We start from the raw sequence: 26,499 nt of genomic DNA, 5'->3' as shown, positions 1-26,499 counted from the left end.
TGTGGAATTGTAATAAATCAAACTCATTGTGTGCTGTTTTAAAATCATCAGTAGATAGCACTGTAGCCTTATTTAAAGTGTGTAACACACTTATTTCTTTTGTCTCATACTGTACATGAAGACAAAGCACCATCTAGTGGTGTGACACGAATATAAACAGAGATTATTTTTCTAATGGCATTTTGAATGGAAAAGAGCTTTTTCTTCAATGGGGAAAAAAAATTGCTGATTTTAGGCATTCGCAGTGAGATCGGCACAATTTTTTTCCCCATTTACTGCAAGCTACGTCACCCGATCATGTGCCTGCGCAGTGCGAGATGGGGTGACAAATGAAGAAGAAAAAGAAAGAAGATTGTATAGAGAAAAGTATTGGTTTATACTTGATTTCATACATTATTTTCTTTTAGTTAACTGTCATCTACAGCAGTGGTTGCCAACCTTTTCGGACCCACGGACCACTAAATTCACCGGCTCCAGACCTCGCATGCGCGGGGAGTCGTGTGTCACTCAAAAGGGAAGAAACTTCCCCCATAGTGCCAGAACCCACCCAATCTCCCATAGCAGGCTCAGAATAGACGGGTTTTGTCCAAAGGCTCTCTCTGGTGCGTCCTCCCAGGGGGGTTCTTCTCCTAACCCTGCTCAGAGGCAGAACCGGCCACAGCTGCGGACCAACAAATTTTCCCCATGGACCAGTGGTTGGCGACCGCTGATCTACAGAGCGTCAGGCTTGTACTTATTGCCACCATAGGTGGCAGTTCTCTTACACCTACCCCTTAGGAGTTAACAAGTGGGGTTTAAATATTTAAAAAATTTGTTAAACTTTGAATTTTCATGCTGGAATATGTTATGAGCAGCAAATGATTGTGCAAATTGGTAAAAATGTTCATGGCAGCCCTGTCTGATGAGATGATTGCGCCAAAAAGCAACCTATGTTACTTCCTTTAGCCGATGTGCTGCCATAGCACACCCCCTCGCCTGGTTATCTTTTTATCGAGGCATGGCTCCTAAACAAGCACTTGGTAGGTAATAAAGGGTTGTTTACCATTTCTGCTATAAGAAGAAAGTGAGTCATCGCCTACAACATGCAAAACACATATTTACTTTTGGAAATCTAAAATTGGAAAGCTTCATGCTGCAAAGCTAAAAACTCTGATCACCCACAACTTACCAAACACATTTACTCGTATCCCCTACGAGGCTTTCCTTTTGCCAGTATTTGGATCAGCAGTTTAATAAGAAGACATCAAAAAAAAAAATAAAGACTCCTAACGGGGACTTTTCTTTTATAACTGTCCCTATTGTATAATATCTGGTGCATCAATTTTCATGAGCACTACTGTGGTGCTGGCTGTCATTTTTATTTATCTTTGGATTAATGGCTGTCAGTAATTCCACTTTGTAATAATATTATGTTCCAAAGCAGTGCTTGTAGCAGAAGCCTTTAATGCTAAGAACTGGACAAGATCCTTGTCAACTAAGCTCCTGTTGACAGTACTTTAGAATTAAACTATTATCTTGCGGTCATCTTAACAGTTTCATGCAATACTGGATTTTGATTTCACCAGGCATGTACAAAGAACTTAAAGAGGACCTTTCCCTCTCTGGGACTAAATTGCACATTTTAGTAAATTGATTAAAAAGTATCATTGAATTTTTCCTCTTGCAACTTGGAAAACTCCTCAAATATACTTCTATCTTGAGAATCTCTTTAGCATTTGATGCAACTTTATGATGCCTCTTGGGAAAGCTATGTCACTATCACAGCAAATAGGGATCATAGGCAAAACACAAACCAAACCAGATCTCATAATGCACATGCGTGAGATCTGGCACAGAAGTCATTGTAGGGCCATCACAGAGAACAAAGTCGCAATACATAAATATGGTGGCATTGCTCATTTTACGAGGGGTGGACAGAGCTATTGTATTTTCAAACCTAGACATAATCGATAAATAAAATGTGTTTAAATTGAAGGATAATATACTGTCCATTCAATACTAAATTTTAATATGCTTTCCTTTTCCTTTTAAACCACATTAATTCTTCTAGTTACACTTGCACACAAGCTGATTTCACAAAGGCAATTTTTTTTGCAGGGAGTAATCGCTGCTATTATTTGCAGTGCCAGCAATTAACGATTTGCAGGTTGTGATTTAATCTCTTCATTTGCGATTTGTAGCTAAGCCTAGCGATTTTTTAGAAGCCTATAGAGGTGAATTAAACGTGTAGCTACCAATTTAGTTCCCTCGCTCCCCCAATCCCCCGGCATAGCTGTGATTGGTAACTAAGCCCATGGAGGTGAATTAAGAACTGGTTGCTGGTGATTCTTTTACCAATACTGTTAAAACTCAATCACTGTGAAACTATGTTGCAAATTAGCATATTAGCAATCACATTGAGAGATATTAGTGGGGGGATAGGGGAAGGAAATACTGCCAATTATTTGCCCATGTGACTTGGACCTCAGGGATTTTGCTGGCATTTGGTGACAATTAGACAGTTCTGACAAATGCTTGAAAAGAAGAAGGGTAAAATTCAATCATTCGATCAAACTGAATCAGATGTGTAAAAGGGACAACATGGGTGGGGAACAGCTATGATCTACTAACAGGGTGAGGTCAAATAAACAGCTTAATGCAAAATTAAAAAAAAAATCTTACAGATTGGTGAGACTGATGGTGGCCTTCATGCAACATCTTTCATCCTTAAGACCTCATCTCTTGAACCAAAAACTAAATATTTGTGCACATTTAGATTGAGCAAAGACTGTTGATTTATCAATGTGAACGTTCACATTTTCAGCAGTGTTAAGATCCCCTGATGCACAACATCAGATGGCTAATAAACAGTGCTCCACCTTAATAATTAAGCTCAGGAACATTAACTTTTCTAAGTTAGTTTACTCAGGGAGAAGTACTTTTTTTGACACTGTATATAACACTTTTGTAAGTAATAGAGGCAGGGTGTCCTTCAAGTTGCCGGTTATAGAACAGGCACATAAATATACAATTATAAATGATAAAACGTAAAAATCAAGCAAGTAAAATTTTAGTATAAAAAAAAGAATTTAATTGAACACAGCAATGACAACGTAAACCATTTGCTCACTAAACCTTACTTTCCCTTAATGGCCCTGCTATTGGTGACAGTCATTTGTTTGGAGTAAGCTCTGGCATCCTAACACATTATGAACAAGACAAACCCGGACTACCGGAACCCGCACCTTGACAAATGAATCAGCTACAGCAGTTACTTATTTCTCTATGGACATGTTACTTTTAACATCAATTTAATATAGAAGTTAAATATAGCTACCTTCCATACACTCCATCATCCAATCCAATCATCTCTACATTAGGAGCTGAATGTATACCCCCACTAAATGTTGGCAGTGTCATTGTGGATTGGAAGATATATCACACGTCTCCCATGAGGTTCCATCTTTGTCAATTTGTCCCTCTTCACAATATGAGGATCTTACATTGAGATGTCTCCTAACACAGGTTTTTCAATAGACCAACCATCCAGATTAAGTATAGAGATGTTATTATTTTGTTCTTTTGCTCTCTCTCTCGATCTATCTCTTTATATATATCATTAGGGTAGACATATAAAAAATGGATACATCTCCATTGATAGGAAATAATGCTAGGTAGTTATGCGCAGCTTTGATTGAATACCACACTTTTTGAATACAATCACCCATATCATTCAAAGGACTGAATGGAGCCCCCTGATAAACCAACATCTGCCCCTTTGGTTACATACTATTGTATCTCCCCTCACCCTGTTTAGAGTTGAGATTAAGCTTTAGCTATTCGTGTATCAAAGCACTCTCTGAGCGATGTAAATTGCAGCAGCAAGGAGATCAAAGAAATAGCAGCAGCCCCTGCTTCCTTTTAGCCATGCAGCCTGATGTATAATATTGGCATGCCCAGCACCCACTGTGAGGCTGTGCACAGTTGAAAGGGAATTTACAGTGCCTGTTGTAGCATTAAGCTGGGCTGACCAACTGCTGGCGTGTGGTTTCATAAGATTTAATGTTGATGGCCTTGCCTATTTCTGAACCTGCAAGTGTATGCTGCCTGGACTGACCTTTTGCCTGGGACCCCACTCTGCTTTTATCTTGCCCTTGAATTCCTCATCCCATGGATGAATAACCGGTGTATGACCTTTGGCACTACATTATCTGTGAGCTCCTGGCCTCTGTCAGACCTTCGCCAGACAGCATTCCTTGCGCACAGTTCTGGGGGCAACCGTGTGCTGGGGCGGAGCAACTAACTAGGGGGAGTGCAATAGGCGAAGAGTGTGGCTGGGGACTGGTGTCTGGTGAGTACTGTTGCTGAGCCAGGACCTTACAGCTCTTCTTTGTAATACTATTGTATGTACATATGGGATAAAAAAATAGAAATATATTTTTCAGGTGAAAAACCTAGAATATGTCCAGTGGTCCCCAATGTCATTTAGTGATCCCCTGGTAGGTAAAGCTAAATTACTGTCCAGGAACGACTGCTGTCATTTTCTATTGGGGAGTACACATCATTCCCCCCTTGCACTTTTCATAGAACTGGACAGCACTGTGTGTAAAGCTGTCGTTCAATCTAGCTTTGCTACAAACAATCACAAAATATTGTTTCCAAGGACTGAAATGACGTGTTTATTAAGCCTAAGTCTTGTATGAAATGTCTCCTGTATGAACTGGTCGGCACTGGACAGCCCAAATATTTCCAAGGAGTAAAGGTGGACAGGAAGTAGCTGATAGCCCCCTCCTGACAAAGGATTGGTCACAGGTGCCCCCATCGCTATCTCTACTCATAGGGATGGAGGATAATACCATAATATGCCAATACGATATATGATGTTAAAGTCCCAATGGTTGTGCTGTAAATCAAGTTTATTTGCTAAACTACAAAGCTGAATGTCAGGGATTTTATTTACTTTCTGGTCTAATAATGAAAGTGTGCAAACATAACGAGACTCTCGATGATATCATCTCAGTGTAAGAGGCAGCGACACAGATAAAGTCTTAAAAAAATACTGAGCAATGCATTTTTTTACTGGGCGATTTCTAATCGTTTCCATGTTTCTTATGATATTAAAAGAAAAAGAAAGAAGAGATATAACAACTTCCTCTAATCTTTTAGTGTCCTTCAGGGAAAGATCGATCTGAGCCTTCCAGACACTTAGCATCCATTGAATATTGACTCAAGAGTGAGATTTAAAGGTTTTAAAAAAAGAAATTAAAACAGGAAGATGTCTCCTTTTACTTTATTTACTTTTATTTTTCTAATATGCAATTGTAATAATTTATTTATTGCATCCATTACATTGGGGTGTTCCAATGGTAGGTTTAATATTATTTCCTGTAGGTCGATAAAACTAACACTCTTGCTTGCAATATTCAGACCTTGCAATTTTAACTGTAAAAGTACCTAGATCATTTATATCAAATGACAAATCTTGTTAGGACAATCTGCTTACATACATCACAGCTGGGAACAATGTTTCATATTCTATGCCAGAAACAATATTTCATTTTTACCATGTAGCTAAACAATGGATACCATATATATTGATTTGTGTATTACAGCGTTTGGCCCACCAATGACATCATAAGCCTACTTCTATCCAGTATATATAATAGACTTTAAATTCCAAGACATGGGTTTCCTCCCACATTCCAAAGCATGGAGTTAGGTTAACTCGCTTATCCTCAAATTGGCCTTAGACTGGTAATGTCATATAACCATAGTAGGGACATTAGATTGTGAGCCCCTTGGAGGGACATTTAGTGACACGATTATGGACTTTGTAAAGTGCTGTGTAATATGTTGGCGCTTATTAGAATAGAATTAAATAATGTGAACACTAACGCTGGTCACCATATATGGTTTCCATCCCTTCTAACATCTTGTGGGTCCAAATGATCAAAAAATCCATGGAACTTGGAAAAATCTTCAACTATATCTGCAAATATTTCTGCAGCAGTCAGGACACTTTGATTACTCACAACTGGGAAACAAATGATACTGTGGGTGATGGAGCTGACAGCAGATTAATAAATCACCGAACTCCGTAAAAAGCAAGAGGAAAGCTTTTACCTTGTTCTAGAAGAATTGCTACCAATCCCCAAGGATTGTCAGCAAATTTATTTTGAGGATTTGTCCTCTACAGTCAAAATGGAACACACAATACATGTCGTGTAAAAAAGTAAGTACACCTCACGTGCCATGTTTAAATGGATCACATTTGATCAGGCAAACTTTATTGATTAGATGTGACTGGAAAACATATCAACACTTCATTACTTCATCTACTTGGATGGAGTAACTGATTGCCAAAGGCAGCACTTTGTGGAGAGAGTATCCTGAGTGAGACCAAAGATGCCACATCCCTAATCAAATACATTTACATGAAACCGATCAACAATAGTAGATCCACAATCTGAGGAAGTTGTGTGGTCTTCATGGATTGGATTTATCATTTGTTTTACATGATGTCTACTTGTTGTGAGTATGTATGACATGTTATACCCTTTAATTGCTTGTGATGCGTTACATTAGTAGGATTTTGTTTTGTTACTGTATATATTATATTTTTTTAAAGAGGTGAAATGTGATTCTTCATTTAGTCTTTTATAAAGAAGTGGATCAGTTATCTGCGAAACACATCGAGTATGAGATTTTATCACGCTATCAGAGACAATGACAATGTGTAGATTTACAATTTTTGCTACTATAAAAGCAAAGCTTTGTTGTTATTTGATTTGGCAAAATTGCCTTTATGAATTAATTTAACCTATATTTTATGAACAAATTATTTATGAGTTTTAGTTGATGCTTTAAAAATGCTGCTATTGTGGATATGTTTCATGTATAAGTATTAAGTGGGATTGGGCTAATCACATTATAAACATGGCATATAAGATCTTTTGCTAATGAAAGTGGGGATCCTGCTAAGGGTGGCAATCTTTTTGAGTTGAATGTTTGTTTTATAAATGTTGTGAAGTAGTTAGGTAAATATATATATATATATATATATATATCCAATATTCCAAAGATATTCTTGTTTAAAAAGAGACCCAGATCTTCATTCAAACAGGTGATGGGTCATGACGCATTAATTCCTCCTGGGATTGGATTGTAAGAATATTTATTGTAGACAGCCCAAAAAAACGTAAATGGGAGTACCAATTTTGTTATGGTGGGTGGGTGGGGGGGAAGGGCATTGAAAGTTTTTCCTAAATCATTTCTTTATAAGAAACATTGTGCCCATATGTCCACCTATTAGCCCGTGTGCAGCAAAATATATAAAAAAACTAATTCAATGAGCAAAAAAACCCAGATTATAATAGCTGTAAACCCATGCAATACCTTGACATGGAAAAAAAGAGTCTTTTACTATTAGAAAAAAAATTATCCATGAAGTTTAAAATAAATGTTAAAAATAGAAAGCTGGAAAACTAGCAATTACCTGTTCCAGAATATTCTGAAGTCTTTCTACTTCACAGTCTATTACGAACTTATTTTCTTGCCTTCGGTCTAAGTCTTCGAGAAGACGTCGGTAACTGGCATCATTGAAGTTTTCTACGCATATTGCGCTCACTTGCCACCCGTTCTGACCAGCCTTCTCCATGATGGCCTGAAGTATGGAATATCCTGAGGGCAGATAAGTAACACAAAGAAACTTTTTAGTAATTAGTAATACATTTGATGAAGAAAACTGAAATGCCACATATGTCCTAAATAATCAGAACAAGGAACACAGCATATCTAACCCAAGAAACCTCACAAACTAGTAACATCATTGTAAAAATTTAACAGACCCAAGGCAATAATTTACAACATTTTTATTTAATATATTCACACTGCAAGATATCTGTGAGGGCTGCATTTAATGATTTAATAAAGCTTTCCATGAATGGAGAAGATAGACTATCATGGGAGAGCCGGGGCAATCCAACAAACCTGGAACAGATCTGAACTGGTATTAAAAACATTTGCCAACTAGTAGGGAAAGATTTTCAGATAATCCATTCCTAGATCTTCTCCAATCTTAGAGAGCTTTAAAAAATCAGGACCAATATGTCTGCCCTAATGAAGAACAGGAAACTAATAGGTATCCATAATATTGTGCCTGAAAAATATAAATGGAGTTAATATAACATAAAACTGATATAATATATAATCAATAAAAAAACACTAGGTATAGTCTGGATGGAAAGAGATTTCCCCAGGAGGTAAAAATAACCTAGTTCACATGAAAACCGATCATTGATATACATTTTCTATTTGCAGGCAATAAAGAAAAAGATTGCCTAAAAATAAAAATGATATGACCTGATGACTGGAACCGGATCACTAATAACAAAATTGTAGGAAATACATAGGAGATCAAAGAAATTTATAGTTAGGGCAGATTCTGAAAAAGTATCAAAAGGGAACATGAGACATTTACAAGAGACCCATATTTGTGGGGTTATCTTGTACAGGTTAGAGCAGCATTTCTCAACCTTTTTTAACTCTGAGCAACCCTTGAAATAATTTTAGGGTCTTGAAAACCAATTTGTTAAGTGTCAATGGGAAAAAAATAATTGGTAGCCAGTGGAAAGAATACAATGGTGGCTACAACAACACCAACAACAGTTCAAAACATAATTGGAGTCAAGCAGATTGCTCTACCAAGTGGTGTCATCCCCAAAACTTTGCAGACATCATCAATTGGCAGGTCAATCAGCCAATGTTCAAGGAACCCCTAACATCCGGAGGAACCTTGGCTGCGAATTGCTAGAGAATATTGTATCTGTAAATTTATAAATTGCTAGCTTATAACAAAAAATAGCACCACTTTAATTTTTGCCTGCCCTGGTGAAGCCTACAGTGCATTGTCCCAATTTAGTAATACAAGAGCACATTAAAAAAGTCAAATTTTTGGTAAAAAAAGTAACCTATTGGTATTTTCGTATTGTCAGATGTAAAAAAAAAGATATCCCTATACCCAAATTAGGAATCTGTAGAAAGCCTATAAAATATTAGTAGAAGCATACAAACAAACTCCAAGAAGATGTTTATTGGCTAAATTTATATTTTTGCTACCAAGATGTTTAGAAAAAAAATTTCTAACTCAAAATTGAGAACACATCATCAGTAATAAGAAGGTCCTAATTTCTATAAAGGGACACGTAGTAATAATTTTACCAGGATCATTAGGGGAAAAAATTAACATGAATACAAATTTTAGTTCTTTAAAACTGTAAAAAAAATTCTAATTCACTGCTTTTTTCAGAACTAAACTTCACTTTAAACAAAAAAATAAAATACGGAGCCAGTTGTTTCCAATGAAGTACATAGGACCAACTTTGACATTGGGGTTGATTTATTAACAGTCTATAGGCACATAGCACAGTAAATTATCCCCTAGCAAGCAATATATGATGAAGCTCTGCTGACGTCAACCATACAATCATGTACAAGGAAAATCTATTTTTTCCCTTGCACATGATTAGGGTAGGATTTTTTTTGGAAAGTGAACTATCACCACATTCATTGAGTGAGTTATCCTTTGCAAGGTGATAATTGCCCTTGGTAAGCAAACAGCCATATTTTATTAATTAAAAAGTTTAAAAGTAATTTTCATCCAATAGTGTGCAAGAAAACTTTTTTTTAAAAATGAATGCAATTAGATGATTGAAATCAAAACAAGAGCAAGTCATTTGCTATGCTAATCGAATATTCTCCTAGAGAATGAAAATGAAAATGCTCTTCTCTTTCAGTAGATATAATACTTTTAAGATTCGTTATGTAGCATGTCTGTATCATAGTATAATCAAAACCATACTAAAAAGGTATTAACTCAACTGAGCATACTTGAGAACGAATGACTTTATCAGCACTGAGGGGTAGGGAGGGGGTGTAGCAGAGTTTGAAGTTGGGGGTTTCAGTTGCGTTTTGTGTTTTCAGATGAAACTTCTATCTGATTTTAGGTGTATTTTTTAATATAAATGATGCATTGCGACTGAAAGCAGTGGCATTCCTTAAATAAAGGGGTTTAGGCTGTTCACTTAGCAAAGTCAAATATCAGTTTGCAATGGATAATTCCCTAAGCTTAGTGAATGTGGTGAAGCTCTCCTGACTATCTGTCCTTGCACCTAATTGGGTGTTCTTTAAAAATTGTTGGTTTGCCCCATTTTCCAAGCCAAATGAAATATGGTTTGCTAACTGAACAGTCTAAACTCCTTTAATAAATCAACCCAGTGATTGCCGTTTAATACACTCTGGGTTTAAAAAGAGAAAACAACATATTTAGCCACCCGAAACTCCAAACCACAAGTTCAGCCATGCAAATAGCTTTTAAAGTAAGCACATGGCCTTTAGAACATCTGTTAAGTGCCATCAATAGTCGTACATTAAAAAAATCTCTATCACAGTTTTATCAGAACCAACTAACACTCTCACCCGAAACACCTATTATCAGAACTGCTAACATGACCTCCATCTGCGGCATAGCAATGCTCCAGTTTTTCCCAATTGATTGCTTTAATTGCTATAACCCAAGCTGAATTAATTAAATAATCTTAAAGAAATACATTTAACGGCAGTTAATTAAGTCAGCCCTAGTTACTGCATTGGGAAATACTTTGGGGAAATCTGAAAGCGAGAATTATCATGTGGTAGAAAAGAGTAAATTAATGAGGTTTGTATTAGTAAGTTAATGTCAGAGCCACATTTCAATGTAGTGCCTATCCATGACACTTTTTGGCTGTTTTCTATTTTTTATAACCTGAACTCTATAGCAAAAAGTTTTTAGTTCTTTCCTAAAATATTGTAAAACGATTGCTGAATCTTGTTGAATAGTCCAAATAAAGGTTCATTCTTCATACAGCTAAAGGTTAGTCCATGAAATGCATAAAAGGAGTGCCCAGTCAACATTCCAGTTTCTGATGCACTTTGTATGCTGTGCTTTACATTACAATACTGTTCCAAATTATAAAATAACAGGATGTAGTGCAAAGGATGTAAGGCCTGGCATCTGTGGCAAGGGTGGTTAAATAAAAATTGATGGCCAGATGTCAGGACAAGTGGGCAGGACCAACATCAGTAAACTCTGAGCACCATACTAGATAAACTTCCTGAGCCCCCTTCTCTCATTTCCAAAGTTTCAATATTGCAAAAGTCAAGCACTTTTGATCGGGGCCCAATACAGAAGGACCCATTATCCCTCCTCGGATGGCAGCCCTGCTAATGGACACCACCAGTGCTGATACCCAGATGTCTAACAGACACAAGATGTTTGTTGTTAGGGTTTACACAAACCAAAAATCTGGAGAATTCTATGAAACTGATAGTGATCGGCATGTAATACATTTACTTAAACAAAGATTTGCTATTTAACTCACTGGGTAACAAAAATCTCCCATATGGCTTTTAAAAGTACATTAATAAAATTTGCAGAAAAAAATATATTCCACCTCCTGGTGGGTAAATGTTGTGCTGTTGGCTGTAATTGTACAGCACCATATGCCTAATGTTATTTCAGTGTGAAAATCACATTTAACTGCATATTGAGAAAATAATTTGCTGTCAGTGTGCAGATTGCGTATGACAGACGTAAAAATCAGTGCTGGTCAGCATACTGAATTATCCAAGGAAGTGCTGGGACAAGGTTTTTTAGCATAGATTGGAGTCTTGCCCTTTTTGCAACCCCCCCAAACCTTGCTTAAGTGGCCAAGGTGGCTGTTTCTTTTACCTACCCCTCGCCCATATCAATTCAAAGCAAAGATCTGTATAGCAACAGTGCATCAGTATAGTCGCAAACTGTGATTTCAAGGGTTATGTATATAACCACCTTGCACCATCTAACCATCTTGGCATAGCATAGTTTAACATTTTTAGCTTTTAGGATGGTACAAAGTGGAGTGGGTCAAACTAGAAATGGACTAGAGCTCATCTAAAGGGCTAGTAGTTAAGAAGACTATATCACGTAACCCATCCAGGACCAAGCGATTGGTTCTCTTGAAAGAAATTTTCCCACTTAATGATGCTTATCTTATCCATGCTGCCCCAACCAATCATTCCTCTGCTGAACCTTAGGTACTAAAAGGGACACAAAAGAGACACTAAAAATCAACAGCTACTAAGATGTTAAAAAAAAAAACAAACAAAAAAACAAAAAATAAACAGAATTTAAAGTCTCACAAAAGTGTCCTGGTTGCTGTAACACAAAAGTGTTATTTGAGGATAAACTATTCCACAGTGACTGCAGCTAAATAGCTCAGGAATTATTTGTTTTACTGTATAATAAAACTATGCAAACACCTTAATGTTCATAATCCAGACACAGATGCATTACAAGGTTAGAGTGAGGAAGTTACCGAGTGTAGATTCAGCTAAAAATGTTAGCGTTAGGGAAGTTATTATCCTACAGATGAAAGGATTGTTCAGTATGACCGTCATCTAATTGGTTAGGTAAAGTTTTGGCTTGGCATGTGTGGGGACTTCACACCTATGCTGGGAGCAGTATTTTTTTTTCTGACAAATATTGCATCAAAATGAAAGTCAAACCTGGGATGCAGAAAAAAGTATTGGAAAGCAGTTTTGGTTAAGAAAGAATTCTTGCTTTCAATAAGCCCCCGGAGTTTTTTTTTTCGACTTTTTTTGTTAGGGATAAGCACAAGTCTGGTTAAGGAAGGCAACTCAAAGCCCAACCTGGAAACAATTACATTTTCCAAATGCCTAAAATAATTAGAGAATAACAGCATGGAAATCCCCCTGTTTTCCAAGTCATTAATTATACCTTAGGTACTATTGATTTCATTTTGCCTGGATCACACAGCTGAGAATATAGACATGGATAAACAACTTCTACCAAAAGTTCTGCATATACCATCTCTACATTTGGTCTTCAACACTTGTTCTTGGCGTACAATTGAAAGTCTTGATCATTTATGAATGCATATTGTAGAGGTAGCCATTGGTGGTTTCATATTTCCGAGGACTGTCCCAGTTTTTAAAGATTCATACCTGGATCCTTTGTCCCCGAAAATGTATCTGTTTTATAATGTTAGCCACCATCACTACCCCATCACTTCCCTTCCTTTTCCTTACATTAAATACATATAATCTCCTGTGTGATTTTCATTTGTAAAGATACTTAATTTAGGAGTTCTAAAAGTTTACAAATTAAGTAGAAATTAGGGAAATTTTAACATGGAAAATGTAAGTTCATTTTAGGTTTACTAGTAAATCACTTGACAGCTTAGCAACAATTGCCATCACAAAAGTATTAAAAATATTGGCAACTATATATGTTTATCACCAGGGCAATCAACTAAACACGCAGTAGAATAGCACATTTGTGGCCTATGTCACCTATCAAGTGATTTGAATACCAGTGTGATACAGACAATGTATTTTCTAATGGGTACACTGGAGGTGGAGAGGTGATAATGGTGGATACATAGCTATAGCAAAATTAAAATCAGAAAACTGTGACAAATGGGATATGTTTCCTATAAGCACAGATCAATGACAAGCAGCACAATAACTATTTATAGTGCTATAAAGGCAAAGCCATAAAGAGGTTTGTAGGGTCGAGGAAGCAAGGTTCCTTGCTGCTGTGGTGGTTGTTTAACCTTTATACAATCCTGACTGTACAAATTACCCCATGGTTAAATGAAATAGCAGAATGACCTCTGAATTGTGCCCAATGCTGGGGACTGTAGCTTTATCTGAGCCAATGTGTAATAGGCTTCCAATGGAGCTATTTTTTGTCAACTCGTAGATTGCATCAAACCAGGCTGGATGGGATTTTAAAAGTGCTCAAAATAACTGCCTATTATTATTTAATGGAGAAAATAACACTATAGATTGCAATTCTAGGAAGAATTTGATTGCCATTGGAGACCAGGAAAGAACATTTTACCTGTTAGAACAGTAATAACAGGGTGTTCTCCTTTCCTTTGGGTCAAATGTGGGTTTTGTGGTGATGAGGATGTAGAGTTTATAATTTACTTGTCATCTTTGGATTTAAAATAATAAAGGAATAGAGGATCTTTACTCGAATCCCACTAATTTACAATTATTGAAAAATGTCTTTTTTTATAGAACAAGCTTGATTGTCCCCTGTGCAGTTCCTAGACTCAGGGAGGTGGGCAGGCTGTGTCCCTGGACACAACCCGCCCACTCTCCCATTGCAAGCTCAGATCTGCAGCGGGAGAGTGGGCGAGGGTATGTCATAATGACGTCACTCTGGGGGAGGTTTCTCCCCCTTTGAGTGACACTCGGCTTCCCGCGGATGCGCAGTGAAGAGCTAGTGATTTTAGTGGTCTGCATAACCGAAAAGATTGGCGACCACTGCTCTACATCATTTCAAAGTTCCACCAAACCTTAAGCTACCATTACAACCCTTTGTGTAGCTTGTCCTTCTTATTTTCATAACCTGCGTTAAGGATCAAATGCTCCACAAAGGTTCTTTTTTTTACCTTAATAGCAGAAATACATCCCCATGAAGTACAATGGCATCTTCATTATTAGTATTTCATACTGAACAATATCCGATGGTTAGGAGGTACTAACAGAAAAGTAGGGCCTAAATAACCAAGTTGTGAATGGACAAGCATAGAAACTAGATGTCTGTAGGATTACTTGGCTGTAATAGGTATGATGTTTTCAAGTCTTGAGTACAATCACTGCTTCCCCAGGGATACTATTTAAGACAAAGGTTTAGTAGCCATGTAAGGTGAAGGTTTAGTACTTCCAAGGAGCCATACCAGGCATGGCCTCTAGAACAGTGTTTCTAGAACCCTTGAAATAACTTTCAGGTCTTCAAGGAACTCATTCTATAATGACTATATCCACAGCTCACAGTACATTATTGCAGTGGCCATTGGGAAGAATGTCACCCTTACATATAACTAAAAAGAACAGTGGTGTCAGTTAAAGTGGACCTATTACCACATTTTTTACTTTACATAAAAGGGCAGATATACTCTGTGCATGCCTTTCCCCGGGCATGCGCAGAAGGGGCTTACACAGTGAGATCAGCGCATTTTTTTTGTTTATTTACATTTACAGGAGGAAACATTAACCAATCTTGCGCATGTGCAATATGAAATAGGGTGATGTAGGCAAAGCCTGGATGATCCTCCATGCTGGGCCGAAAGAACCCAGGACAGTGCGCAGAAAATTGTTGAGGCATTGAGGGCTTTGCAGAAGTAAAGGTAAGTGTCATTGTTTTATTTTAATGAAAGTTCCACTTTAAACTTGCCTGAGAGGCACAAACTGATCATTGCTTAGGGGAACCCCCAGCAACTTCTGAAGGAACCCCAAAGAATCTAAACCAGACGTGAATCTCACCACTAGAGGCTATGGAGAAGACCTGGCTGCTGCTTAGATTCTACACTTTTGCCCCCTAGAGGCTTCCGTCTCCCCAAGCATGACAAGAAGCCAGAATACATGATTAGGGAGAGGGATGTTTAAACGTGTGTACTCAGTTGGTCCCCTAATGGCCTACATTAAATATGAACTAAAATATGAATTAAATTATTTAGGCCTATTAAGAAATTATGGTTTTACTTATCTCAGTCTAATACTTTTACTGCAGTAGATATTTTTCCAATACGTCAACCATGTAGGTAGTCATTGTGGTAAAGATCAGTTATCACACTATGTGATTTATAACATTTTGATATACTGTGCAAGTAAAGGTTATGACATTTCTAGCACTGAGCATAAAACAAGACGTTATTTTTTTTCTCCTCTTAAGCCAAAAAAAATATAATGACTTTCTCGCCTAGTGCTGAAAAAGGCTTTTCTTAAGTTATAAGGCCAGAAGCCCAAAAGCTTATTCCAAGAAATCTCAGCACCTAATCCTTGTTAAAAGATAAATACAGCTAAGCCTCCTGATTTTACACTTTCACAGATGTAACCTTTTTACCATCTTCAAACATCTTTAAGAATATCTGTGATTTTTTAATTATCTTATTCACCAACACTTTTTGTTGTATGATTTTTATATAAGATCCTAAAAGATGGCTATTTTCAGAGCTACCTCCTTCTGTACCAACACTTGACCTGCTTATGATGCCTATATTACAAGATACGTCCTACATATTACTGTTCTACAACAATTTTTCTTCTTCATTTTTCTTCTTTATCTTAACTGCAAAGTAGAACTGTGGTTAGGATATTACATATCTTTAACACAGTAGAATGTGTTTACTTAATAGTACTTACTTAATTACTTAAAAACAAGCCCTCACTAACCTTGCTAGCTGCAGATACAGAGAACTAATTCATCTTTGAAATTCTAAATATATTCTACATATATTTATTAATTATATTTCCATTCAGTAAATTAGTTTGATCAAATAACTTGAAGGAGCAGGTTGCCATCCCACATGATTTTGCTGGATCTATTGTAAACCTTGAGAATGCTTTCAGTTTATGGACTTGTAATGTAATGTAATTTATTGTAAATGGATGTGAAAAAGGAGGGAGCAGGTCATCAGGGTGCATGTGCTACAAATGACTGAGATTTTTTTTTTTAGGAATGATCTTTTTACAAAAATAATAAAGCCATGCATTTTTGTCACGCCACTCTGGGTCTGTTCAAAACCTTGAGTTTAATTACTCTTTGACCATGGAAACAGGATCATACCGGCATAGTGCTGACGGAGATCATTCATAGATTTACAGGAGAACCTTAACAAATATTGATTTAGTACAACAATGAAACAATCATTTATTTGCTTAAAACAGAAATTCCATTAAGCACTAGTAAGTGGTTGAGTAAATCGATTAGAAATAGGACATCATGGCACTGATACACCTTTTTGTGCCTGGCAACCTTTAAATGAGTGTCTTTCAGGACACAAATGCAGGAAAATAGGAACACAGCTATGGCAAACATCAGCAACTAAATACTAAGTTGGAAGTTTCTTTCATCACCCAAGTACACCAACCTTGACCATATCTACACAATATATATGTCCAGTATGAACTTCCATTGTGAAAAAAAAGGGATGAGGATTGCAGCATTCTTTCCCCTAACAGCTCTAAAACTTCTGAACCTGAGACCATGACCATGTATGACTGCAGACTCTAGAACAAGGTTTCTCAAATCGGGTTCCTCCCATGATTGTTACGGGTTCCTTGAGCAATGAGCAATTTGTGCAGTTTAAGTGACACCAATGCAATTTTTGGTTCTCTGTAAGAGTGACATTCTTCCCAATGGCCAGAAATGTAAGAGGCATTCTTCCCACTGATCACCATGCTAACATATTGCGAGCTGTGTACATTCATTGTACTTCATTCATTCAATGTACAGTCATTATTCAAGGGTACCACAAAGACCCTAAAGTTATTTCAGGGGTTCTCTCATGTCATTTTTTTGGTTTTGGGTTAGTTTTGGGTTTACTTCCGCTTTAATTTATTTTGCTGGAGAAGCTCCAACATTTCCTAATTGAGACAAAGCTTGTCCTCCCCTACCTGCCTTCTGTCCATTGTGGACAATGTTATCACGACCCAATATTCAGCCACAAAAGAACAATATGTTTCTTTAAAAAATATTCCATTCAAAGCAGTATTTAAATAAATTTAATACATTCTAGAAGTGAAATGACAATGCCTTTAAAAATAGAAATTATACAAAAAAAGTTGAAGACAAAGCATTCTCAGTACAAGCATATACATCTTCAAAGCTTCAGAGAATAATATAAGACTGAACCTGAGATTTCAGCGGGAAGCTTACCAATTCCGTACTGACAAAAGCATTTGGATCTGTGCCTGTGAAAAAAAGATGCCAGATCTGTGGAAACTGTATGGGATCAGCGCTGTTATAGAAGATTGTCTATCTCCCTACCATCTTCCTTATCTACTGCAAGTCTGATGTACAGCAAATGTGGTAAAATAATGGCAGAATATCAAAGCATAACAATTAAAAAAAATATTCTAATTTAAAAAAAAGCTTCTAAGGCAGGTGATTTATAAACTTATTTCTGGAAGTTCATTATTTAGTCACAGCAAAGTCACAAGAACAAGTTTTATTGGCGTCTCCAAAATGAAAAGAAAATAGACTCATCGCAGTGTTTTCCAATATAAGAAAACTTAAAAAAAAAAACTCTAAGTAATCGATGTGATGGAGCACAACAGGCACGTTATAGAAGAACATTGTGCCACAATCTATTCAAACGACAAGAAAATTAAGACTAATAAGTATGCAATACTCTGCTATGAGGCATCTATACGCCATAATGCACTATGGTATCAGTGCAGTATTCGCTTTAAAAAGCAAAAATTGATCTGCTATAAGACTATAAGTGCTATATCTTTTTCAACATACTATCTTGTGCACTACAAGTAACATTCAATGTTAAATAATGTGTAACATAAGTATTTCTTACCACTCACAGTGATTATAGTGAGCCTAATGACATTGTTTCCTTTTTGCACAAGGCCAGTGACATCTTTATTCCCATGCAAACCAAGCTCAGCTGTAAGGAACTTACCCGCCCTGCGAGCCCGCGGTGTCCCTGGGGTTCCCAGCCACAGAGGGGGACGCCACAGTAGCAGGCAGCATGGCCGAGGCTGCTGCCCTGCTCCCAGCTTGTCTGTCTCTACAGGCGGAGGGATCCGCCCTGGCCAAAGTACTGTTCAGCCAGGCAGCAGCCCTTGCATCCCTTTGAATGTGGTTCCTGCTCCCAGCACTCCTTTGCAAGTGCAAAGTAGTGCACGTCCTAGGGATACTGTGGGAAGAGGTGCGCGTGTCACCATGCGTCCCTCTTGTACCCCCCGAGGGCGTGGCACTCGGCTGCCTCGCCCTAGGGCGGGACAGAGTTAGTTTGAATTCCCTGCGGCCAATCAGCTGCAGGGGATTTACTCAGTCTCCTATCAGACAGTGCCAGGTGGCGCAAGGTGATTGGTCATCCTGGCCATTTAAGGAGAGCCTGTCCATTACACCATTGCCCGCTATAGCCTCTGTTACCACAGTGTGCTTGGGTGTGTCTTTGTGTATGTTAAACTTTATCTGCTTGTCATCTCCTCAGTGACCTGGTCTGAAACTAACTCTGATTGAACTCTGCCAACCCTGACCTCGGATTGTTATTGACCATTCTGCCTGCTGCCAGCCCTGACCTCGGATTGTTACTGACCTGCATTTGCCTTATCCTTCTGTACCTTGCTTGATTGAAATTAACCCTTGCTGTGCTGTGCTGTTTTGAATAAACCTGATTCAAGGATATCTGGAGTTGGTTGTGGTTTGTGTGCCCAGGCGCATTACATCAGCATTCATTTCTTACTTGTAGAAAGCTAGCTCAGACATGGTGTCCATTAAATTTTTGATCTTGTTTGACAAGGATCAGTCCTGGCTGCTGTATACCTTAGCCCTTTCTGCATATATTATAATTACAATATTGTGATTTTATTATTGCAGGAAAGAAAGGTGAAGAAGTGCTTTGTCCTTCCAGCAGCAGACTGAGGATGCCATCTCTTAGGAGGAGCTACTGGATGCCAATATGGTATTTTAATGGTAAAATGTGGAGCTTTTGTAAACAAAGGTTGCTGTTGTTGTATCTTACGTCACGTATTTGACTTGTAAAGCTTTTTAAGGCCCATGTTGTATTACAATACATGGAATCTCTAACCCAAGGGGTAGTAGACATGTTTTACATTGGGCCTGATTTATTAAAGCTTTCCAAGACTGGAGAATATAGACTATAATAGGAAAACTTGGATGATCCACCAAGTCTGGAATGGATCTGGCCCAGGATTTAAAACAATTACCAACTAACAGTAAATTATTTTTAGGAAATCCATTCTGGGTTTGTTGGATTACCCAGGCGCCTCCATGATAGTCTACCTGCGCCAGTCTTGAAGAGCTTCCTGTTCTACATGTACGTAGATTTGCCTCCTGGCTGGTGACAATGGGACTTGTTTCCAATGTTAAAAGAAAATAACCCATAAGCCTGGTGTGTGTTCTTTTCCATAAACAAAAACCCTATGTGCATGCTTCTGAATGTGCTGAACATTTTTGTTTGTTTTGCTTTGCAAAGGTGGAAGACTAACATTGCTTCTAGTGAAATACATAAAAAAACTCCAAAAAAGCAGATAGAAGAATACATATTACATATAACAATCTTCCTGTGTGACTGTAGACTCTAGAACAAGGTTTCTCAACTCGGATTCCTCAAATGATTGCTAGGGGTTGAGCAATTTGTGCCTCTAAGGGCAGTTTAAGTGACACCAATGCAATTTTTGGTTCTCTTTAAGGGTGACATTCTTCCCAATGACCAGCAATGTAAGAGGCATTCTTCCATGATCACCATGCTAACATATTGCGAGCTGTGTACATTCATTGTACTTCATTCATTCAAAGTACAGTCATTATTCAAGGATACGACAAAGATCTGAAAGTTATTTCAGGGGGTTTCTCATGTTAAAAAGGATGAGAAAGTCTGCTCTAGAACATTTATTAATACATTGTATTTATATAGCGCCATCATATTACACAGCGCTGTACAAAGTCCATAGTCATATCACTAACTGTCCCTCAAAGGAGCTCACAATCTAAGGTACCTACCATGGCCATGTGTCATTTATACAGTCAATTTTTTGGGGGAGCCAATTAACCTAACTGCATGTTTTTGGGATGTGGGAGGGAACCGGAGTACCCGGAGGAAACACACGCAGACACAGGGAGAACCTGCAAACCTGTGCCACCGTGCTGCCCACATAACATAACCTAAGATATTCTATTCATCCAATTTTGTAGGACACAAAGTCCTAAATACAAATGTGTTTGCAATGTGTTGTGACTAAACAAAGACCTGACAAAACAATAACTTAAACTTACTGAATGTTACCCAGGGCAAGATTATATTCAGATAACTTTTCAAAGTCTTTCCCTCTACAGAGTGTGACAGATTTAAATACAATGCTTTTTCCCAAAGCCAGCTGCTTTGTGCACAGAAGGTTTTGCTGGTATGATGAAAGAAAGGAAAAATCCATGACCCTGGAGTTTATTCAGCTTCTATTCTTATCTGCCCAATTATCAGCAAGCAAGCAACTGGACAATGTATTTCTTACAAAAGGCCAAGCAGCTGAAAGATCAGAATACTGTAGTAAAATGTATTATCTTTAAAGGGAAACTGTAAAGCCTTTGGATCATTTTTATTTTAATTGCTTTTTTTAGGTTTGTAAGATTTAAAAAAAAATAGATTTATTTGTATCTTTGTGCATGCAATGTTTGTTTTACATATAAACATGACAAAGATTTTCCCCGAGTATTTTAGAGACAGAATAGCACAGGCTGCTGGCCTGGAAGCACAAACTGTCTTACTGAAATCTCAAATGCATTTTTGTGATAAGGGAATGGTCAGTGCTGTCTTAAAAGTCTAAATGTGGAACTAAACCATCAAACAAAAAAATTTAACCAGACAGATCTTATACTGCAGAAGGGAAATCACTTGTCCCTTCTGTAATAAAATAAACCTACCTGCTTGTTAGCAATTTTCTATTTAAAAACTCACTTGTCCATGCTTCGTCATTCCTCTTTTTCCATGCCCCTTCTAGGTCTTGGAACTTGATTGGCCCGGTCGGAATGATGTAACTCAAACGTGCATACTTAACCCAGGATCCTATACTGAGCTGTACAGTATACTACAAAAAGAAAATTGTGAATAGGATTTTCTATTTCAGAATGGACATCTCCTGTCCTTTCTTCAATAAGAATCCTGCCAGCTTACAATTTTTGTAAAGCTCTGCTTTAAATGAGTGTTTGTAAATTACAGCTAAAGCTACCAAGCTCTCTAAAATGCGGAGGGAGTGCACAGCCAACACTTGTGACTAGTAAATGTTTATATTATTTTTTTAATCCTAAAATTGCATAAGACTATTACAGTGTTAAACAAAGGCATGCTACCATCTGCACGCTGCATTGACCTCTGCAGGAGGCAGTATTTATTTCTGAATAAAGCCTTTACTTGGTATGTATTTACTATGATCATATAATCAGTGACCACCTATTTGCTCCTGTTCCTAACAGTTGGGTTTGACATCCAGCAGCCACACACAGTACCATAGTATTTATAAAACAAGGAATCAGACATTCCCAGGTCCATTTGTTTCAATGGTAGTAATTGATTCCCACAGGGGAATGTTCAATGGAATGTCAAACTTCCTGTTTTATAAATAGAGCCCACATTGTTTATTGCTATATCATGCAAAGGTCAATTTACATACAGATCATGGGCCGTACGGGATAGAAGCAAGAAGAGACAATTTTGGTGAAGATAAAAATGCCTTATTGAGATAAAATAAAAATGTGTGCTATAGATTTATTATGTATAGGGGGAGAAATAACAATATAACACTTTGATTGGTGAACTAAATATGTGATAACTTTGTCTGTTTATTATATATGTGAATATACTGTGCCATGAGGATAAAAGCACAGCTAAAATATCTGAATCTTGGTGACCCAGATTTTATGTAATTCCAGGCTATGTGTAATGTCCACATAGACAAAGCTATTGAAGGATAATTCCGAAGGTCAACCAATGCCTCTGACACTCTATGGTTGCCTTTAGATTCTGAAGGGCATCTTTTGTAAACCAGGGAGAAACCTTTCCTATCCATTTAGTTCCAGATAACACCGTACACACTCCACACTGTAGGGACCAGGTTGAATGATGCGGCACCACTGTCATTTTCATTGCTTTCCATTCACAGAATTTAGATATGCCTACTGTGTGTACCATATGGTGTGTTATATTCTCTGTTCTCTGTGTGTCTGCATAAAACCAATACAATGCGAAGAGAACCGTACATTTGTTTTTGTGTCGTTAGACTTTTCACATTGATTGAAACATAGGCATGTATACATATGCACACTTCGTAGAGAGTTATAACATTTACATTTAAAGGGAAATTCAATTCCACTGTTGTTGTCCAGGGATTTTGCCATAATGTGCAAGCAGGCACAGCATACTTGTCCTATATGGTGAACCTTCAAGCCAATGCGTCTTCATCCATCTTGATTTGTTGGTCGCATGTGAACCCACAACCGTAGCGTTCGGTTTGATGTATGGCTTTAATTTTTAACAATACATTGCATTAGGCAAGGCAGTGTAGGTGGCTACACTGCCTTGAGGGTCCAATGGAACACTATTGTAGCCACTAGTAGAAGCTTTATGAAAAGGGGAAACACATGCATAGGGATAATGGGACGTTTACGCGTGATGATGACATAATTGTAGGGTACAATGCACTTCTCTAGGCCAGAAATTGGGGGAAATGATGCAGAAGGATCAATGGATGTTGTAAAGACTACAAAGTGTACAGATTGTGCACATCATTTAACAAAATGCTTAGTTATTGTTTATTGTACAGCGCTACGTAATATGTCAGTGCTATATAAAAACTGTTTAATAAAAATAATAATAATTGTTTAATTGGTGTATGTTAGTAAAAACATTAAAGCGAAGAATTGTGTTTAATATTATTTTGTTGTTGGTATCCCTTTTTTATTGCATCAGACAGTTCTTGGACACATCCACTCCAATGTCACGAAAGAACAATATTATACACGCAGGTATCTCATAGAGTACCTGTCACATAAATCATCTTCAATTTCCATGGAGCTTCATTGGGTTAACATACAAAAACTACCCCATGTATGTACACACTCGTAGAGAGATAAAACATGGCACCTACTGTGCATTTTTTTTGCAATAGTTGTCAAACTGGGGAGATAATGCAAATTCAATCTCTTCTAGGCCTTAGAAACATATCTATGAAAACGGAAAGCTTTCAGTTGTATTTTTTGTGCCATTTTAGTTTTGTAAACCAGGGAGAAACCTTTCCTATCCATTTAGTTCCAGATAACACCGTACACACTCCACACTGTAGGGACCAGGTTGAATGATGCGGCACCACTGTCATTTTCATTGCTTTCCATTCACAGAATTTAGATATGCCTACTGTGTGTACCATATGGTGTGTTATATTCTCTGTTCTCTGTGTGTCTGCATAAAACCAATACAATGCGAAGAGAACCGTACATTTGTTTTTGTGTCGTTAGACTTTTCACATTGATTGAAACATAGGCATGTATACATATGCACACTTCGTAGAGAGTTATAACATTTACATTTAAAGGGAAATTCAATTCCACTGTTGTTGTCCAGGGATTTTGCCATAATGTGCAAGCAGGCACAGCATACTTGTCCTATATGGTGAACCTTCAAGCCAATGCGTCTTCATCCATCTTGATTTGTTGGTCGCATGTGAACCCACAACCGTAGCGTTCGGTTTGATGTATGGCTTTAATTTTTAACAATACATTGCATTAGGCAAGGCAGTGTAGGTGGCTACACTGCCTTGAGGGTCCAATGGAACACTATTGTAGCCACTAGTAGAAGCTTTATGAAAAGGGGAAACACATGCATAGGGATAATGGGACGTTTACGCGTGATGATGACATAATTGTAGGGTACAATGCACTTCTCTAGGCCAGAAATTGGGGGAAATGATGCAGAAGGATCAATGGATGTTGTAAAGACTACAAAGTGTACAGATTGTGCACATCATTTAACAAAATGCTTAGTTATTGTTTATTGTACAGCGCTACGTAATATGTCAGTGCTATATAAAAACTGTTTAATAAAAATAATAATAATTGTTTAATTGGTGTATGTTAGTAAAAACATTAAAGCGAAGAATTGTGTTTAATATTATTTTGTTGTTGGTATCCCTTTTTTATTGCATCAGACAGTTCTTGGACACATCCACTCCAATGTCACGAAAGAACAATATTATACACGCAGGTATCTCATAGAGTACCTGTCACATAAATCATCTTCAATTTCCATGGAGCTTCATTGGGTTAACATACAAAAAATACCCCATGTATGTACACACTCGTAGAGAGATAAAACATGGCTCCTACTGTGCATTTTTTTTGCAATAGTTGTCAAACTGGGGAGATAATGCAAATTCAATCTCTTCTAGGCCTTAGAAACATATCTATGAAAACGGAAAGCTTTCAGTTGTATTTTTTGTGCCATTTTAGCCTGTAATTTAAACATGCGGTTTCCTCCTTGATTATAAATTGGTTCCGACATCCTGTAGGCATGCAATGTATTCCGTGTCCTCGGGGATAACAACTTTCAGTTCCACAGTTCACAGACTAGCAGGAAAGGTCTCTGCGGTGCCAAGATAAAAATATCAACCTGGAAATGGTATATTCTTTAAATAATTCCCTTTTATGTTGCTGCAGAGGAATCCATATTTCTATGAGCCTGTGTAGGCACAGTTATGGGTCACCGCTTACAATGTTTGATGTCGAGAGTCTGCCTTCATAAATGTACAATACAAAAGCAAAATGTGAACAAAATGTTACAGGTTCACATATTGGTATTATCCTTACCCCAATTTCAGGATTTTTCCTGTAAATCTATAAAGGGGGTTTCTAATTGTAAATGAATTCTATGTCCTGTGATTACTAAATGATGAAGCATTTCATGATATCACTCCACTTATCTGAAATCCCCTGCCGAACCTAATATTTTTTACTGCATATTGATGGGGGAAATGAAAGCTTTGGCAAAACAGACTGCATTATGTAATGTGAATAAATCATAAGTTATAGAGCCTGATTTATTGAAGCTCTCCTATTCTGGAGAAGATAGATATTATGACTGGGTGATCCAGCAAACATGGAATGGATTGCTTAAAAATCACTTGCTATTAATTGGCAAATGTTTTCAATCCTTGACTAGATTCATTCCAGGTTTGCTGGATCACCCACGTTCTCCCACAATAGTCTATCTTCCCAAGTCTTACTAAGCTTTAATATATCAGGCCCATAGTGTCCAGTACTAAAATATTAAGACTGTCTTACAGATAATCCACTAGTTGTATAGACTATTGGGTGAATTGGTCATCTTTCAGAGTATGATGCACCACAAAGAGTCAACTGAAATTGTAAAACTTTACAGCTCTTTTCCAGTATTTCTGCCTTTTGTATGATCTTGCCCTGCTGTACAATGACATCAGATTCAACACACAGATGTGCCATTCACATTGATGACAACTTACAACAAATATGTTGCACCCTGACAAATTCCCATGGCCAATGACTGGCGATGGGCACATCTAACCTTAGAGAGGTCAATGGTTGGGCTTTCAAAAGTCATTAGTTGATCATCTTTTTTAAGCCGGTACCTCTGCACTACACCTATGCAGCAGTAACAAACTCATTCAATGTTATATCCTTAGGCTTTCTTTTACAGTGTAGGGACTGAGAGGCTTTCCAACTCAAAACAAGCATTTTTTGCAGTGAAAAACGTGAATTAAGCTTGAAGGATGAAAGTAAAACTAGCACAGGGTACATGTCACATAAATCTCCTTATATTGTCGTTATCTTATCTTCCTGGATGATGTATTTGCCTAACATAAAAATGAATACATATTTATTCCAGTTACACTGACTAATTAAGTGAC

The 26,499-nt window shown here is 37.5% G+C and overlaps 1 protein-coding gene across 11 annotated transcripts in view; it reads right to left on the bottom strand.

Moving 5' to 3' along the window:
- The window catches only part of GRIA4 (glutamate ionotropic receptor AMPA type subunit 4), a 185,214-nt gene that overhangs the window by 69,728 nt on the left and 88,987 nt on the right, over positions 1-26,499 (bottom strand). For all 11 annotated transcript variants that reach the window (XR_011919677.1, XM_072403131.1, XM_072403132.1 and 8 more), the window contains exon 4: positions 7,475-7,659. Coding sequence is in view for 10 of the 11 variants with exons in the window: in XM_072403131.1 (XP_072259232.1) it covers positions 7,475-7,659 (185 nt within the window). In the remaining variant the exon portion in view is untranslated. The remainder of the gene's footprint in view (positions 1-7,474; positions 7,660-26,499) is intronic.

This window comes from Pyxicephalus adspersus, chromosome 1, assembly GCF_032062135.1.
Source record: "Pyxicephalus adspersus chromosome 1, UCB_Pads_2.0, whole genome shotgun sequence".
Lineage (NCBI taxonomy): Eukaryota > Metazoa > Chordata > Amphibia > Anura > Pyxicephalidae > Pyxicephalus > Pyxicephalus adspersus.
Note: the sequence above shows the minus strand (reverse complement) of the source record. Positions and strands in the feature narration are given on the sequence as shown.